Here is a 17,970-nt window from a genome sequence, read left to right as displayed (position 1 = left end):
ATATTTCACATCACATCATAAGAGACGCTCCCACTGTTTGATGAAATGCCCAGGAGAATCTGGTATGCTGAGAAGTGCTCCAATATCGTAACCGGAAACTTGAATTCCGGGAGAACAAATCTCATGGAAACACCATTTCTCAATGCTAATTTGAATTGTGAGTGAAATGGCTAAGACTTCTCAATTTTGATTCATACGAAATTCCAACCTCGACTGTGTTCTATTTCATTAAAGATTGAGTGAAGCTAGCACCAATACCTCAGTGGTTGCTTTTTCTTCGATTTTTTCTCTTTCGATTCCTATATATGCAACGGTACTTGATTATATTGGTTTTGTATTGCCTAAATTAGATATTATTCATAGTTACAACTACATAAAATATAAGACATGGAAAACAACACAATAGAAAAAGAGCATTAGGCTCCTAGATTTTATTGATCATGACAAATAACAATCAAGGTTGGAATTCGAAAGAATGATAGTTGATTCAACGGGGGCTCACCGGTCAATTCTTTTTCCTTCTCGTTGTGCTTTACTCTCGGATTCACGTTGAGAATGTTGAAATATTCTTTGCAGTCTGCATAGAAGACACTGGTTAGCAGTGTTTTGTGAAACAATGGCAAGTCCGCGATTAGGATGATACGTGGCATTTCATCGAGCAGCTGGAGCATTCCCTAAATACCAGTTTCAGTTGGGCATTTCTTCAAACAGTTGGAGCATTCCTCAAATACCTGATTCTGCTGAACATTTCATCGAACAGTTGGAGCATTCCCAGATACCAGATTCTGCTGGGCATTTCATCGAACAGTTGGATGGGGGGTCGGTGGAGATCGAGGCGGCGAAGCTCGGGCTTTGTTTTTGTTTTTTTTGGTAAATTACACAAATAAATGAAGAAATTTAAAGATCGCACGATGATGGACTCGAACCCAGGACCTCAGGCTTCGGCATTAACCACTTACCGCTATACCAACTCACTCACACATTGCTTTAGTTATTTATTATTAGTAGTATTATTATTATATTATATGAAAAAAAAGTACATTTAAAGATCGTGTGACAATGAATTTGAATATTTGAGTTTCGAACATTAACCAGATTACATCTAGATCAACCAACACACATACACAAAATTCTTTAATTATTTGACTTTTCGTGAAAATCCCTTTGAAAAGAAATTTATAATTTTAAATTTAACTTTTCATGAAAATCCCTTTAAACAAATATCTTTCAGAAAACTTAAATAATTAAATTATGCAATGTCGTTATGGGCGGTATGTCCCTCATTAAATGAATGTGGACACAAGAAAATAAATGATAGTATGGAACAATGTGATAGTTGGCATTATTTTAGAAGAGAATGTTCTTTTTATTTTATTTTTATTTTTTAGTGATAATAATTATATATGAATATGCACAAAATATCTCGATCTATAATGTGTTAATAATCTTACACCAAAATTATTTTGAGTATACTTCGAAATGAAGGTTCAATTATTAAAATTGAAGTTAATATTACAAATGTAACAAGACAAATGCAAGGTGGATATTTATAATTGATTTTGCTTATTACAATGTTGATTTCTAAAATTGGATAGTATATTTTTTCCCCTCAAATTAAAGAAGTTATATCACGGCCCGTTACTAAAAATTGGGTCAAAATATTTGAAATTTTCTATTGGGCTAATTGGGACATACCCAATTATTTGATTTGATTTGGGCCTTGATCTTTTATCAGAAAAAAAAAATTAAAAATTGGGCTAACATATCCTAAATCTGATTAAATCATTTCTGTATTAACATGTTCAATAAATTACAAGAAGTTAATTTTATCAAAAAAATTACAAGAAGTTAATTTTAAAATAATTTATTAGCAAGTTCATTAAACCACAAAAAACTCACCTACTCAATTCTTTCACATCAATTCACCTATTCGATTATTATTCTTATAAAACCCCACCAATTCTTTTAAAACCCACCAAGCAATTTTTAATTATTATTTTTATAAATTTCCTCAAAATAAATTATTATGTTTATAAAATCATTAAATTGTGATCTTTTAAAAATTTCGAACTCAAAATTTGAAAAATCTCCTATCAATTTTTTTTTTTTTTTGGTGTCCCACTTTTGCGTGCAACGGACACGTTACAATGTCCTAAACTCACATTTTTAATGTGCCTAACCATGCAAAATACACAATAAATAATTAAAAAATCAAATAAATAAAAAATAAAATCTCACTAGTACCAAAAAAAGAAAAAAAGAAAAGAAAAGAAAAAGAAAAGGTGAATTCCATTTGAAACTTGGAAACAAGATTGCAATAATTGATTATACTTTCCCAAATTACCTCCTCTGCTTCTTCAAGCCTCTCTCTCTCTCTCTCTCTATAAACATTAATTCTGTTTTTGAAAGAAAAAGGAAAAGAAAAAGCCATTAAAGATCTGCAGCTCATTTTAGCTCCACGCAGAGAGAGAGAGAGGAGAGAGAGATCTCAATAGTTCACAAAAGCTACTCATCATTTTCTTCCTCGTTTGCTTTTGCTTCACTTAGTAAAAACTTTAGCTTCATTTATTCCTCGGACCAGTCTCCTTCCATTCCCTCTTTAGGGTTTTGTCCCAACCGTTAACTCCAAAAAGGAACTCCAAGATCTGCTTCACCTTTTGATTTTTCCCTAAAGCCCTCGCCAAGTTTTAGTTTTGCAATTTGCTCCTGCTGTTGCTTGTGTTCAGCTCAAAAGGGGGGAAATTAGAAAAAGGTGGGGGGTTGCAAATTTGGGGGTATGCGCGAGTTGGGATGAAGAAAAAAATTGGCATTTTTGGGGGGTTTAGGGAGGGTGGGGGGTGGGGGGTTAGGATGAGCTTGAGTGTTTAAGCTTTTGTTTTTTCCCTTTTGATTTTAGTGTTAGTTTTGGTGGACCTATTTTAGTTTTTTTCTTCTTCTTCTGGAATATGAGGTTGTCTTCTTCTTCTTCAACGGGTTCTGGATTTAATGCTCAGGCGGAGGAAGGTAAGCTCAATTAATTGCTTTAATTAACATTTGGCGTGTGGTATTTTTCATGGGAATGCTTGATTTTAGCTCTTTTTTTGTTTGGCTGTATATTTGAATAGTGTGATGTAAATGTGTTGTTTTGCTGCTTGTGTTGGCAGGGGAGAAGAAATGCTTGAATTCGGAGCTCTGGCACGCGTGTGCCGGCCCACTGGTGTCGCTTCCCCAGCTCGGGAGCCGCGTCGTTTATTTCCCTCAAGGCCACAGCGAGCAGGTTTTGTGATGGATTTCAGTTAAAGCATCCTTGATTTAGCTGTGGGATTCAGATATTTTAGGGCATTGATTGTCATTAGTAATACCAATTAGTTGCTTTCTTTGGTTTATATGATAATCTCTATGCTTGCAGCTTATTAATGATGCTTACGGCCTAATTTAGTCTCAATATTTAAGTAAATGCTATATATAGAAAAAGGTCGTAGCTCATTTGTCTTAGTGTTTTATACATAATGTGGATGTGGATTTTAGAGTAGTGGAATGGGGATGGGGGGGTTCAAGCTCCATCACTGAGAGTTGCTTATGTGGTGAATTAGTATGTATGTTCACGTTCCCCGTTTTTTCCAAGTGATTGGTGAACACTTGCCTCACAAGTGGTGAGTTGCACAACCCGAGATCTACGTTATATGTTAACTATCGTAAAATTCAGGATCTGTAGTAACTTTAGGGAAGTAGCTTTTACCTGGAGATAGGGAGTGCATTTGCGATTAGGAAATTCCTGGCATTCCTATAATTACTTGATATCTGCGTTGGTGGATGTGCGCTTGCATCTTCTTAGTTGTTACTTCTACATTGTGTTTATGACACGCTAATGCGACATTTGCAAACATTAATTGGGATCACCTGACGTTGAACTTCTACATTCTTTTTTTCTTGAAGAATTATTGTCCTATGTCATGATATATATCGTAGTTGTAATGATGTAACTTGGTCTTAAACACTAAGCTATCCTAGGGTTACGTTAAATGTCCAGTGATTTTTATCCAGGTTGCTGCCTCTACGAACAAGGAAGTAGACGGTGCTATCCCTAACTATCCCGGCTTGCAACCGCAACTAATATGCCAACTTCATAATGTCACGATGCATGTAAGCTGTGTACTATTTATAAGATTTAACATTGTTTCCAAATCTTGTCGAAAAAGCTCACATATTAAAATCTTAAATTTTCTAAATTGCAGGCTGATGTTGAAACAGATGAAGTCTACGCTCAAATGACTTTGCAACCACTTACCCCTGTAATTTGCTAAGACATTTGTATTCGTCTTCTTGATCTTGTAAATTTTCTTTTTCATTAGTTTTTTGTTTGCTATTTTGTTAGCAAGAGCAGAAGGACATATGCCTACTACCGTCAGAACTCGGCACTCCAAGCAAACAGCCAACAAATTATTTCTGTAAGACATTGACTGCTAGCGATACCAGCACTCATGGAGGATTTTCTGTCCCTCGTCGAGCAGCTGAAAAAGTTTTTCCTCCTCTTGTAGGTTTATCTGTACTTTGTTTGACTGCCATCTAGCTATGCAGTTTTTTGGTAGTTGTGAGTTTCTATATTTGAACTATGTATTTAATGCGTGTTCAGGACTACTCTCAAACCCCTCCGGCTCAAGAATTAATCGCAAAGGATCTTCACGGCAATGAGTGGAAGTTCAGGCATATATTTAGAGGTGGGTTCTCAATTATTCGTATAAATTTTTGGTTTTGTTCAATGGATGTTTGGAATGTTTCTTTGGGACACCCTACCTTCTGGACTGTTCGAAAATAGTTGCTCTCTCATATTATTTGTATAAATAACTTATTGCTAAGACCAAATTATGAAGCTGCAATCTCATCTTATCCAGGTCAGCCGAAGAGGCATCTCCTAACAACAGGTTGGAGCGTGTTTGTCAGTGCGAAGAGACTAGTTGCTGGAGATTCTGTTATTTTCATCTGGTATGCAGCATAATGTTCTTTCTTCTTTGTTATTCGAGCTTTGGGTCGAGTTTTCCTCCTACCAATCCACACCTTGGGATGATCATAGAAAATTCTTGGGAGCTGTTGGAATGATAAATTTCTAGATTTAGAAGATTTACACATAGTGGATTAGATGTGCCGTTTTGATATTTTTTCTACAGTCACGACTTCTATTTACACTCTTAGGAACGAAAACAATCAATTGTTCTTGGGGATTCGGCGTGCCAATCGACCTCAAACTGTCATGCCTTCATCAGTGCTGTCGAGTGATAGCATGCACATTGGGCTTCTTGCTGCTGCTGCCCATGCTGCGGCGACGAATAGCCGGTTCACCATTTTCTATAATCCAAGGTAAATTTCTGCATATGCTTACGCTTATTAGGCAATATTCAGCTTCACATTCCTGGGTTTACAAATTTCAGGGCGAGCCCATCAGAGTTTGTGATACCTCTGGCAAAGTATGCCAAAGCAGTTTATCATACAAGAGTTTCTGTGGGTATGCGCTTTAGGATGCTTTTCGAAACTGAAGAATCAAGTGTCCGCAGGTACATCTATTCATTTTTGCAAAGTCACACTATTGAATAAAAACAGAGGAAGTCTTTTTTTTTGTCTGTTTGTATTTTGTGCTCAAATATTTTTCGTTCATTCTGGATCTCAGGTATATGGGTACAATTACCGGCATTAGTGATTTGGATCCGGTTCGTTGGCCGAACTCACATTGGCGCTCAGTGAAGGTATGAGCGTATATAATGTCGCTGTAGCTAAATTAGTCCAATCTAATTATCAATTTAATATTGAAAAACCATTTTCTTTTGCAGAATTCTATTGTTATAAGATGTTTAATTTCAGCTGGGTTCTAAATTAATTTTCGAAGTTGTGTTGTCGTGCATTTTCTTTTTCAGGTTGGGTGGGATGAATCGACTGCAGGGGAGAGACAACCCAGAGTCTCGTTGTGGGAGATCGAACCCCTGACGACATTTCCCATGTACCCGTCTCCATTCTCCCTCAGATTGAAACGACCTTGGCCATCTGGACTGCCTTCATTTCCCGGTCTGGTTTATCAAAAGACTGCCAAATTTATGGCTTCCTTCTCCTTCAATTGAACATTAATTTGATTCCTAATGTATTATTTGTGTTTCGTTGTTCAGGTCTTAAAGATGGCGATATGGGCATGAATTCTCCGATGACATGGCTTCGTGGGGGTGTCAGAGATCAAGGCGTCCAGTCGCTAAATTTTCAGGGCGTATCCCCTTGGATGCAGCCGAGGCTAGACGCGTCGATGCTCTGTTTGCAACCCGATATTTACCAAGTGATGGCGGCTGCTGCAATGCAGGACGCAGGGTCGTTGGATCCCTCGAAACTCTCCAATCAGTCCTTCCTGCAGTTCCAGCAAAATGTCCCGAATGCTTCTGCTTCGTTGCTACAAAATCAGATGTTGCAACAGCCCCATTCTCAACCGAGCTTTCTGCAGAACCTTCCGGAAAACAGCGTCGTTTCTCAGGCTCAGATGTTGCATCAACAATTGCAGGGTCGTCAGTCTTTTATCAATCAGCAGCAGCAGCAGCAGCTACTGAATCAACAGCTGAATCCACAATTTCAAGATCAGCAGTTGAAAAAATCTATTCCGACTAGCTTGCAGATGGGATTGGCTTCCGAGTCTCAGTTCACACCTGTGCAAGCCTTGTCATCAACGAGCCAGCTACAGAACTTCTCGGACCTCATCGGGAACCACATGGCTTCATCTAATAACTCTTCCATGCAAAGCATTCTAAGTTCGTTTTCCCGTGAAGGAGCGTCCCCCCACGCGAACATGAATGGGTCTCATCCGCTAGTCTCTCATTCCTCGTCAAAACGAGTAGCCTTAGACCCACAGCTTCCTTCCAAGGTTTCTCAGTTCGGAGTGCCCCATCCGGAAGAGCTGGTGACGCCTAATTCTAAAGTCTCAGACCTTTCAGCTCTGCTGCCGCCCTTCCATGGTAAAGAATTTTCAGATTTCCAAGGTGTGGCGCATTCTCACGACAATTTGCTGTTCGGAGTTGGTACGGACTCATCGGCTAATATGCTGACTGGTATGTCGAACCTTAGAAACAGTGGCAACGAGAACGAATCGTTGTCAATGCCATATGCAACCCCCACATTTCCAAGTGGTGCAGGCACCGAATTTCCTCTCAACTCGGACATGACTACCTCCAGTTGTGTAGATGAGTCGGGTTACATGCAGTCCTCAGAAAACGTGGACCAAACAAACCCGACATCGAGAGCCTTTGTAAAGGTAAATCATGTGAGCTGCACATTCTTGCTTTATTGATCACGGTGATCCAATTGATGCTGATATTGAATTGCTTGTCACAGGTTCACAAGTCGGGGTCTTTTGGACGGTCTCTCGATATCTCCAAATTCAGCAGTTATCCGGAGCTGCGGAGCGAGCTTGCTCGCATGTTTGGACTCGAGGGATTGTTGGAAGATCCTCAGAGATCAGGCTGGCAGCTTGTATTCGTTGACAGAGAGAATGATATTCTTCTCCTCGGCGATGATCCTTGGCAGTAAGTTCCCATACTGCTTCGATTTATTGTATGGTACTTATGATAGGTTCGCATTTGGTGCATGTCATATTTTGTTAGTTACCATTGAAAAGCGTGTCGCGAGTATCGTATGATAGTTTAAGATGCTAGATTTTGAGGGTACTAGTCGAATGGAACGTGCAACGCACGTAAAATTAGTAGATTTAAGCATAAATATATATAAAAATAGGTAAAATCCTATGGAGCTTTTTACATTCTCTACACTTCGTACTTGTTGATGACCAAGTATCTACTTGATCGCGGCACAGGGAATTCGTGAACAACGTGTGGTACATCAAGATTCTGTCGCCTCTCGAAGTGCAGCACATGGGCAAAGAGGGCCTCGATCTCCCAAATTCCACCCAAAATCATCGGCTCTCCACCAGCAGCAATAGCTGCGATGACTATATGAGTCGGAAGGACTCTAGAAGTAACCTAAACGGCATACCAGCCGTAGGATCTCTCGAATACTGATGGACGTGATGCAACGTCTCCGTCGGCCTCTCGATTTCGTTCTCCCGCCTCCCCGTATGTAATCTTGCTGTATGTATATTGTATGATGAATCCTTGTCTTGTTAGGGCTATACTCTTAAACGAATTTTAAGAACATTAATTGCAATTTGTAACGAGAAAAAAAAATGCAGACTTTTATTGCTATAAAGATGTCTTTGAATTTTAATTTCCAGTTCCTGCTATGAAAAATTGTAGGCAGGTTGAAAAAAATTCCTATTTTATGTTGCTTTAAAGATCATATTATTTTTTGAAGTTATTCCGAAGGCCAGTCTGGAAAATTTATTTATTAGTAACATGTATAATTAGCTAATTAATTTTATATGTTTGTAAATTTATTACTCTCTCAATTCCAATTCAATAAGTCAAGAATGTTAAGAAATAAATAATTTATAGTAAAACAAAATAGAGAAAGTTAACTTTTTTGAAGATATATTTATCAAAAAAGTAAATGAGAGAAATGAAAATATGCTTTTTAATTGAAAATATGTAATTATGTGGCTACAAAAACATATAGTGTAAATAATGAGTTATTTACTTTGGGAAGTGACCTATTGAATTGGGACATTTAAATGAAGAAATATGGCTTGTTAAATTGGATTAGAATAAAATTACAATACAGAGGTAATTATAGAAAAATTTAAATAGATTCTTAATGGTAAAATATAGTATATAGAAGTATAGAACAATTATTTAAAATTTTCTACAAAATTTTCGAAAAGAAAATATCAACAACAATTGATTTAGTTAATGGACCTTTCTACATCTAGCATTTGATAAACCTCGTACAATAGTTGTCATAACTCTATGTATCAACACTATATGCAATTATAGTATTAACCAAAATCGTACAAAATTTTATGACAATTTTCACAAGGCATGAGCTTTTTCTAGTAATTGATCATTGCTGCTAATTGTCAACTCATCAAATTCATCGTCTTCATCTTCATCGTCGCTGCCGTCCGTGTTCTCGACTCCGTCGCCTCCGACACCGCCAGAGAGCCGGCCCGAAGAAGGATTCTCCACGAGTTGCGTAGCTTCAAGCTGTTCTTCCGGCGTTTTCGCCAGAGACAAGAGTACGTTCTTGGCCTTCTGGTCGGGCGCGATGCCGCCCGACACCATCTCGTTGTACCAAATCGCGGCGCTGCCGAAATCCTTGTTCCTCCCGTAAGCATCCATGATGGAAGTGAGTATGGTCGCGTTAGCTTTGATCCCTTCGACGCGCATGTTCTCGTACTTCTCCATCATCTTCTCGAGATTGTTCACCTTGGCGTACCCGTTGATGAGAGTACCGTGAGTGACGATGTTCGGCTCGAACCCGTCTTGCTTTATCCTTTTAAAGAATTTCTCAGCACCATCCATATCGGATGCATTAACGTAGGCCGTTAACATCGTCGTGTAAGAGCAGAGATCGGGAGTGCATCTGCAGCAACACACAAACAAGAGTCGTAAAAATCGGATGTCTATAAAGTTAGAGTCGCATTTTCCAGCTCGTTCCTCGGCTATCACCACCCGTGTAGCCGAGTAACCCTAGGACTCGAAGAAAATCCCATCTAATCACAAGCGAAGTACGAAAAATAGGCATACGATTCATGAGAAAGTTTTACCTGTCTCGTCTCATGCTCTTGAAGACAATTCGTGCTTGCTCCACCATCCCGGATGTCGCAAACGCGTCTAGCAAGATGTTGTATGCTTTGTGCGTCGGCCTAGAAAGAAACGCATCCATTGCTCGTGTGAGAAAAGGAACAACCTATCTAGGCAATATCTAACAATGAAGTTTCCTATGATGTTGTTCTATTAAACTTTTACGTTTCCGGGTAAAATTATACCCCGAATTCGCAATTTTCACACGACTATTAAAACGTTGCAGTTAAGCTCATATTATTGCGTAGGTACAATGATAAACGCAAAAGTTAAACAAGCGAAAACAAAGGGAATCGCACCTCACACCAGCATCAAGCATCTCTTCAAACACAGCCAAAGCTTCTTCTTCTCTTCTAGCTTTTCCGTAGGCGTTAATGAGAAGTGCATAGCTCACAACATCGGGTCGAATAATCGACCTTTGCATCTGAATTTACGAACACGATTCATTCGAATATGTTTGGATATATCAATACAAGGAAAAAATACACCAAGACATTTTTCCACGTATAATCAGCACATTGAAAATTAGCAGCAACGCAAAAGCACAAAATCGAGAAACACCATCAACACGTAAACAATTTGGTGTAAATTTTATAACGAGAGCAAAGACTACGGAATATACCTGGTCGAAGATATTGGCAACCTCCTTGTAGTTGGTTTCAAACGACATCAAGCTGTTATACGTCACTGTATTCTGCTCGACTCCTCTCTCGGTCATCAATGCAAACAGTTTACGAGCTTTGGCATAATCCCCCGCCTTCTTGTACATATAAATCAGCATGTGGAACATTTTCTGGTCGGGTTTTAGAGGCGAAACCTTCTCATCAAGTAGGGTTTCAAAGATTTCTTCGGCTTCTTTAAATTTGTTACCCTGAAATAGCCGAGGCAAAAAACAATTCAAAATACGACAGATATCATAAACGAGCATTGAAAGTGACGGGATCCACTACCTCCACAAAAGTTTTGAGAATGATTTGATACGTCACTGCAGATGGCTCGGGGCCCGTGGATTGCATTCTACGAAAGATTGCTTCCGCCTGACTGTATTGGCCCCCTTTGCCGTACGCTTCCATAAGACCAGTGTAGGACACAACATGAGGCGGATAGCCGTTTTTGATCATGTAATTCATAATCCTCTCGGCTTTGGTGAAGTTCCCGAGTTTCCCATAGGCTGTAATAAGCATCAAAAAGTCCATTTCCTTGAAATCCCACCAATGCTGTGTACGCAGCCATTCGAGTATCTTGAGAAAAAGTGGAGAAACGAAATGAGGCAAAGATATGCAACGAGCAAATCGCACACACTCAAGCTAACAATGGTGACAAACGCTCTCAAATCAGTCGAAGAAAATCCAAGAAAAGCTCAAGAAGTAGTGATAACACTTTGATACCTCACTAACAAGGTTCCATTTCTTGAGCTGCTTGAATCTGACGAGCGTCCCAACCACCACGTCCTTGGGCAAGGCCTGGTTCTTGGCTCTCCGGCTCTTGAGCACTTCAACGGCAGAGTCGGATTCCTCCATTTCGAGCATTAGCTTCCTCCAGTTCTTCTGATCAGCTTCATCCGCAGCATCCTTGAAGACCTCGACTTTCCTCCTCCTCTGCATGAACTTCCTCGGCGCCAACATCCCAAAGCACACCACCTCCGCCCTCTTGCATATCCTAATATTCGCATCAATGGCATTCTTGCTGCCAATCGATTCACTGCAAACCCATACAACATGGTTTTATTTTATAGATGAGCCAAGAGCCCCCACCAAACAAAAGGTTTTTTTTTTATTCTTTGAAAATCGTCAAATTATTAGCATTTTGTGTGAATCATTATACAATAGCCTCTATCACCAAATCAAATCATAAGAAATTGTCCTTTCAAAATCTCAAACTCGAAATGGAGAAAATCCCACCAAGGATTTTTACTACATCAACCCCACCTTACACACACACATAAAGATAACAATAATATGCAATCATAATTTAAAATCCCACCTGTTTTCATTGTGCACAACTACCTTCCTTCAAATAAATGAAGAAAACTCCCCTTCCCCCAAAACACACACATAAAGATAAAAACAAATATGCAATCGTAATTGAAAATCTCACCCCTATCTACCCATTTTCATTTACGACTACCTTACTTTTAGGGGTACTTGTACCTACATACACGGACTTTCACCAAATTTTGATTTTGCACATGAATTATAAAATTTGCATCCAAATACACGAGCTTTGAGTCGTTCTCATTTTTTCATACGGTTGTCAAATGCCTACAAACTAATACCGAGGTGTGAAATGTCTACATGGTTTAAACGACCAATGTACTAAACAATGTAGTTAGACGTCTATGCCACTACAGCTACTCACAATGGCATTAATTTGCCACTTCACAACGGCATTAATTCCTCGGAAATCAACAACCGTGCGAAAAATCAGAACAAATGAAAATGCATATATTTGGAGGATTTTTCTTTTTTTTTTGGGTTCAATGTTACTTTTTTAACATTCAAACTAGCAGACATTTAAAGTTCCCCAAAAACAGAATATTTAGCAGCTGATGATTATCATCTTTTATCCAATTCAATGTATGAAAAAATGAATTGACAATTCAACGTAGCCATTAGGGCACAAAACCATAGCTCAATCATGGAAACATAAACAAAATTTCGAAGCTACACACACATATGCATAAGTGTGTGAATGTGTGTAACACACACACACACACAAAAACCCAGAAACATAAAGGAGCTTAGAGAGAGCTGACATACCTCCAAAGCGAAGCTGATGGAGCAGAAATGAAGGGCTTCAAAAACATTATTGTTTGAGGCATTTTTCTTCAGTCTTCCAACGCTCTCATAGCTTTACTTGAATTTTCCTCAGCTTTACACACACACTCACACACACAACACACACCCAGAGAGAGCGCGGCTTCGCAAGCGGGATTGCTCTGCGAATTTTTCGGCAAAAGGTTTGATTTTTGAGATATTTGATGTGGATAATTTTACGCTTACAAGAAGAAGGGGAAATAGTTTTTTGCAGTTCAGTCCCTTTCTTCTCACTGTGGCGTATTTCCTTTTAACTCCCTTAAGTTTTTATAGTTAACAAATGTGGCACGATATTTTTAAGGTGTTGCTATTTTCTATTGAAATAATTAATTAATCATTCTTAATTAGAAAGCTTAAAATTAAATGGTGTGAAATGATTATAAATCCTAATTGGGCAACATAAAATTAGTAATGTAAGCGTACGTGTTTTCACACATTTGTCATTTAATAAACATTTTTGAAAGGATCTTTTTGCATCTCGAGTGACGGTGTAAGTTCTTTGCTGTTTTCAGTTGGTGCTGATGAAAACTTTCTTTATATGGAGTTTTTGTTTATGACAAGTATCTTTGTTGCGAATCATTGCAAGATCTCTGGCGTGTATATATTTATCCTTCCAAATTATCGTACTATTTATGGAATTTTAAATAGAATTGGTCCGTGCGGAATAACTCCAACCTTGGAGATATGCATCTCGTTGTTTTGGAAATATATATAGGCTTTTCAAAATGACCCTAAGTATATATTGTTGGAAGACTCGAAGTCGTGGCTGCGGTTTTTGAGTCTTTATTTTGTAGAGAGGAAAACAATGAGTTAAAAATATTAATTGACTCGAAAGTCGATTAGGTCTGTTCAAAATATACAAGTTGATAACGAGATTTTAAAAAATTGATGTAATTTTTATTGTTTTTAATATTGATAAATCATTTTTCGACAAGTCATTTTCACTCCTCAATTGATCAGAATTTCGACTCATACTATGAATTGAACAACGAAAATAAATACATACTATATTTATAATTGAAACAATAGGGCCGGATGGCCCTATTGGTGATTGAAACTTAAATTTTGTCCACAAAATTTAAAATATCAATATTTGGCCATCTCTTATGTGTTCTACCTAATCTACCCTTTAACCCAATAGATCAAACAACTTCCTTTGACCCGGATCCAGATTTAGGGATTAACCCATGCCTTGTCTACCCCCAGACCCCCGACCCCACCCACCCCCCCAAGCCAAAAAAAAAAATTTACTTCCCCTGCTTGTCTACCCCCCAGAACCCCGACCCCCCCACCCCCCCACCCACCCACCCACCCCCCCACCACCCACCCCCAAGCCAATTTTTTTTTTTACTTCCCCGGCCTTGTCTACCCCCCAGACCCCCGACCCCACCCACCCCTGCACCCACCCCCCCACCACCCACCCCCAAGCCAAAAAAAAATAATTTTTTTTTTACTTCCCCTGCCTTGTCTACCCCCCAAACCCCCGACCCCACCCACCCCCCCACCACCCACCCCAAGCCAAGAATTTTTTTTTTACTCCCACTGCCCTGCCTACCCCCTGACCCTACCCCCCCACCCACCCCAAGCCAAAAGGAACTTTTTAAACACTTCCCCTAGGGTTTAGATATTCCATTTAGGGTTTAGATGTCCATTTAGGGTTTAGATGTTCCATTTAGGGTTTAGATTATCCATTTAGGGTTTAAATGTTTCATTTAGGGTTTAGATGATGCTGTTGTTTCTATATTTGTTCTGCATGTTTGGCACTTATGGCACTAATAGTGCCATAAGTGCTAAAAAGACCATTTTACTTTATTTTATTTTGGATTTTCGTTGGCACTTATGGCACTATTAGTGCCATAAGTGCCATAAAATAAAATAATAAAGTAAATTTTTTTGGTTTGGGGGTGGGTGGGTGGGGTGGGTAGGGTCGGGGGTCTGGGGGGTAGACAGAGCAGGGGGAGTAAAAAAAAAATTCGTTGGCACTTATGGCACTAATAGTGCCATAAGTGCCTAACCTGACCCGCGTGCCTGATCCTACCCGGCACGCGACCCGCGCTCCTGACCCTACCCAGTCCGCCCAATTAAGGGCAAAAACGTCCCAAAGCTATAAAAATGGCCAAAATTTATGTTTTTTCAATGAGTGGCCAAAATTTGTGTTTTATGCTTCATTTTGGCAACCTCAAAATTTTTCTCTTTATAATTTTTGTAAATTTAAACGAAAATGTTATAATTCTAACTATTTCAACAATACAATCTTAATCGACCCAAACCGAATAGTATTATTGGATGTGATGGGCCTCGAATTTTGAGGCTAAAAAAAAAGCAATAAGTTGATCATCTTGAGAGTGATCATCAACACGCACCAAGCGAAAGCGCAAGGAATCACAAAGCTTGTCATGGCTACTTTTAGCAATTACCTACAATTCAATTACCAAATTCAACTTTAAATATCACTTAAAAAATCAACTTGTAAATATAGAAAGTGTGACATTGGTATCACACATGACACATATATATAGGGTTGTTATAAATTTTTTTAAAAATATAAATTACGAACTGATATGTTATGAATTCGATGTGAAATATATAATGAATTTGTTGCGGGTAAAAAAAAAAATCGCCACTATGAGATTCAAATTCAGAACCATGAAAATAAAGTGATTAATCTGCCGTAGTTTTTCGTGATTTATATTTTAAAATGAACTTTTATGGCTGGTTCGGACATAAACCCAAGAAAACATTTCTAGATTATGATAAATTTCCAGAAATCTTCGCCAAAAAAAATCAGAAAATATTTCTTATTTATTTCACTCTAGATTTTTCTAATAAAAATATATAATTCAGAGTGGGAACATTTGCAATTCAAGAAGAAGAAGGAAAAAAAATGTAAATGTAATAATTATTGAGTTTTCCATATTTCTCACCTCCTCTCTCTTTGTAAATTGTGGGACTTCCTTCATCTCTGCATCTTGCTTGTTTTCTTCCTCTGCCATTTCTTTTATTCGCCAAAAATAAAAATAAAAGGAATTCATATAAAATGAAATACATAAAATAGAATTGAACTCCTTAATTAATGGGACGCCATTAAATTTTTGAGTATGTTGGTTGGTGGGCTTCGACACAATATGTCACATTTTTTGGCAAGCCCATTTGAATTTTTTCCAAATCCATTAGAATAAATTACATAAATATACTAAACTATTCTAGTATTGGTCTCATTAATTGAATTTTGCATTCTGTAAAAGCTAAATAATTTTGTGTCCCAAAAAAAAAATTATATCCCACTAGACTTTTCAAAGACAGCACATGATACTAGACTCTTCGAAACTATTGCATCTAGATATAGTCAAATACTCCCTCCGTCCCACTCTAAATGTCCCATTTGCCATTTTGGGCTGTCCCACTCCAAATGACCCATTCCCTTTTTGGCAAAACACTCTCTCTCTATACCTAATATTTAAATAATTTCCACCAACCCACTTTATCTACTTTATACCCACTTTATCTACTTTTTACACATTTCTTAATCTCCGTGCCCAAAAGAAAGGAGACATTTGAAGCGGGACGGAGGGAGTAACATTTATTAAAAAATTGACTATTCTACACATGCACGTTTTATCCGACCATACAAATTGAGGTGCGATAAATAATTGAGGATACAAAAATTAAATATAAAACTAAATCAAATAACATGCTCACAATTGAATAAATATTGAGTGATGTTAAATAATCACAATAATTACAAAATTTTAAATTAGACGTACGATAAATAATTATTTTAGGATTATAAATGTAAAAAATATTTAATGATAAAAATAACACATTCCCGAATATTGTTTAATTTTGAAGATTAGAGTTTATTTTTAAGTTAGACTTATATATTTTTTTTGAGGTTATATTTTTTTTTGAGGGTGTAAAAACTAAATCAAAAATAATTTACATATAAATATTAATATTTCTATTTATTTATTTTTTGGTGGGGGATGAGCTGCACCCCCATGTTTCAAAGTGGATCTGCACCACTGCCAATGTGGTTGTCGACAAATTAGTTAAATAGAAAAACAATTATTTAATTTATTTGTGGTTAATTTTTACAATTTTTTATTAAAAAAATAAAATAAAAAAGAAATAGAAAAAATAGCTACAATGCGTATAGATTACATTAAAATATATATAATTTTTATTTAAAAAATAAATAAATATTTTTTTCTATTTCTCCGATTTCATGGGCAGTCACATCGTGACTGAATAAATTAATAGATAAATATAACCCTAATAATTTAAATTGATGCATAATTACAAAAAAACAAAAATAGTAAACATCTTGGAGCAGTGAAATGTTTTTTTTCCTATAAAGTTAATAATCATCCTGACATAATTATTGTTATCTCTGACATTCAAGACATCCAAAAAATATCGAATAAATTAATTAATTTAGAAATATAAATTAAATAAAAATATATATGAACGTGATTATAGCCACGTATGAGATGGGCCAAATACATCACATGCATTAGTTGGTTAGTTAGTAAGTTACTTCAAATTTTTTTCGTTGGTGAAAGCGACGCTTTTAGTTAAAACCGGTCCCACCATCACCGACGCTTTTCTTTCGCTTTCACGTTTTCATTTTCTTTTTGTGATTTAATATAAATAATAAATATATTTCAAAGAATTTTCCAAAATATAATTATAAAATATAGTATAGGTTACACGACCGAACAATGAATTCAATATTTATACAGGTTTAGATATTTTAGCAAACATAGTATTCATGTGTCACGTGACAAAAATAACATTTTTTAGGCAACAAAAATAACATATTAGTCAAACATAACAAATTTATTATAACAAGATAAAATCATAATACTCTCTCCGTCCTAGCTGACTTATTTTGGACATAGAGATTAATTTTTTTTTAAGGAAAATGGTGTGGTTCACACTAATTAAATATATATATTTTTTTTATCCAAAATAAAAATGAGACTATTCTAGTGAGACGTCACCCCCAAGAAAAAACGAGTTTATTAGAATGTGACGGATGAAAAAACGAGTTTATTAAAATGTGAGGGATGGACTAGTGGAGAAAAATGACAGTAACAGAAGATGTGATATCTTTATTTTTAATTTATACCAATTGTATAAACAATAAGCAACACATTAAGAAAATAAAAAGAATTATCATTGGACGGGCTAAAAGTAGTTAGGCCCAAAGGCAAGTGTTTTACTTATAATTGAAATAAATTATAAGGTGTTTTTCTTTTTAGTAAATTATAAAACTAAAGTGACATAGTTGCCATAATAATACTCCTTTGTGTTCAAATTAAATTCCACTAATCTCAAATTTTAATTAATAAAAGGATTTTGTTTCCTTTTCTTTCAGATATACAAACCGATCACATCTTATTATTAATTATTGTTATTATTTTTTTTAATTTAGCAAATAAAGTTTCTTCTAA

The 17,970-nt window shown here is 36.9% G+C and overlaps 2 protein-coding genes across 2 annotated transcripts; one reads left to right on the top strand and one right to left on the bottom strand.

The window, feature by feature from the left end:
* The first annotated feature begins 2,292 nt into the window (after positions 1-2,292).
* On the top strand, positions 2,293-8,223 carry LOC131009443 (auxin response factor 6-like). The gene is made up of 14 exons (XM_057936763.1): positions 2,293-3,003; positions 3,144-3,256; positions 4,024-4,122; positions 4,215-4,271; positions 4,355-4,513; positions 4,613-4,697; positions 4,872-4,962; positions 5,170-5,334; positions 5,406-5,528; positions 5,642-5,717; positions 5,886-6,033; positions 6,132-7,255; positions 7,336-7,526; positions 7,814-8,223. The coding sequence occupies exons 1-14, from the start codon at positions 2,946-2,948 to the stop codon at positions 8,016-8,018; spliced, it is 2,694 nt and encodes an 897-aa protein (XP_057792746.1). The 5' UTR covers positions 2,293-2,945; the 3' UTR covers positions 8,019-8,223.
* A 478-nt stretch (positions 8,224-8,701) lies between these two features.
* LOC131009449 (pentatricopeptide repeat-containing protein At3g59040-like) lies at positions 8,702-12,748 on the bottom strand. The gene is made up of 7 exons (XM_057936777.1): positions 12,458-12,748; positions 11,087-11,399; positions 10,649-10,939; positions 10,321-10,569; positions 9,998-10,122; positions 9,662-9,760; positions 8,702-9,477 (listed from the first exon to the last, which is right to left on the bottom strand). The coding sequence occupies exons 1-7, from the start codon at positions 12,517-12,519 to the stop codon at positions 8,925-8,927; spliced, it is 1,692 nt and encodes a 563-aa protein (XP_057792760.1). The 5' UTR covers positions 12,520-12,748; the 3' UTR covers positions 8,702-8,924.
* Between the last annotated feature and the right edge of the window lie 5,222 nt (positions 12,749-17,970).

The sequence above is a fragment of the Salvia miltiorrhiza genome, chromosome 2 (assembly GCF_028751815.1).
Source record: "Salvia miltiorrhiza cultivar Shanhuang (shh) chromosome 2, IMPLAD_Smil_shh, whole genome shotgun sequence".
Lineage (NCBI taxonomy): Eukaryota > Viridiplantae > Streptophyta > Magnoliopsida > Lamiales > Lamiaceae > Salvia > Salvia miltiorrhiza.
Note: the sequence above shows the minus strand (reverse complement) of the source record. Positions and strands in the feature narration are given on the sequence as shown.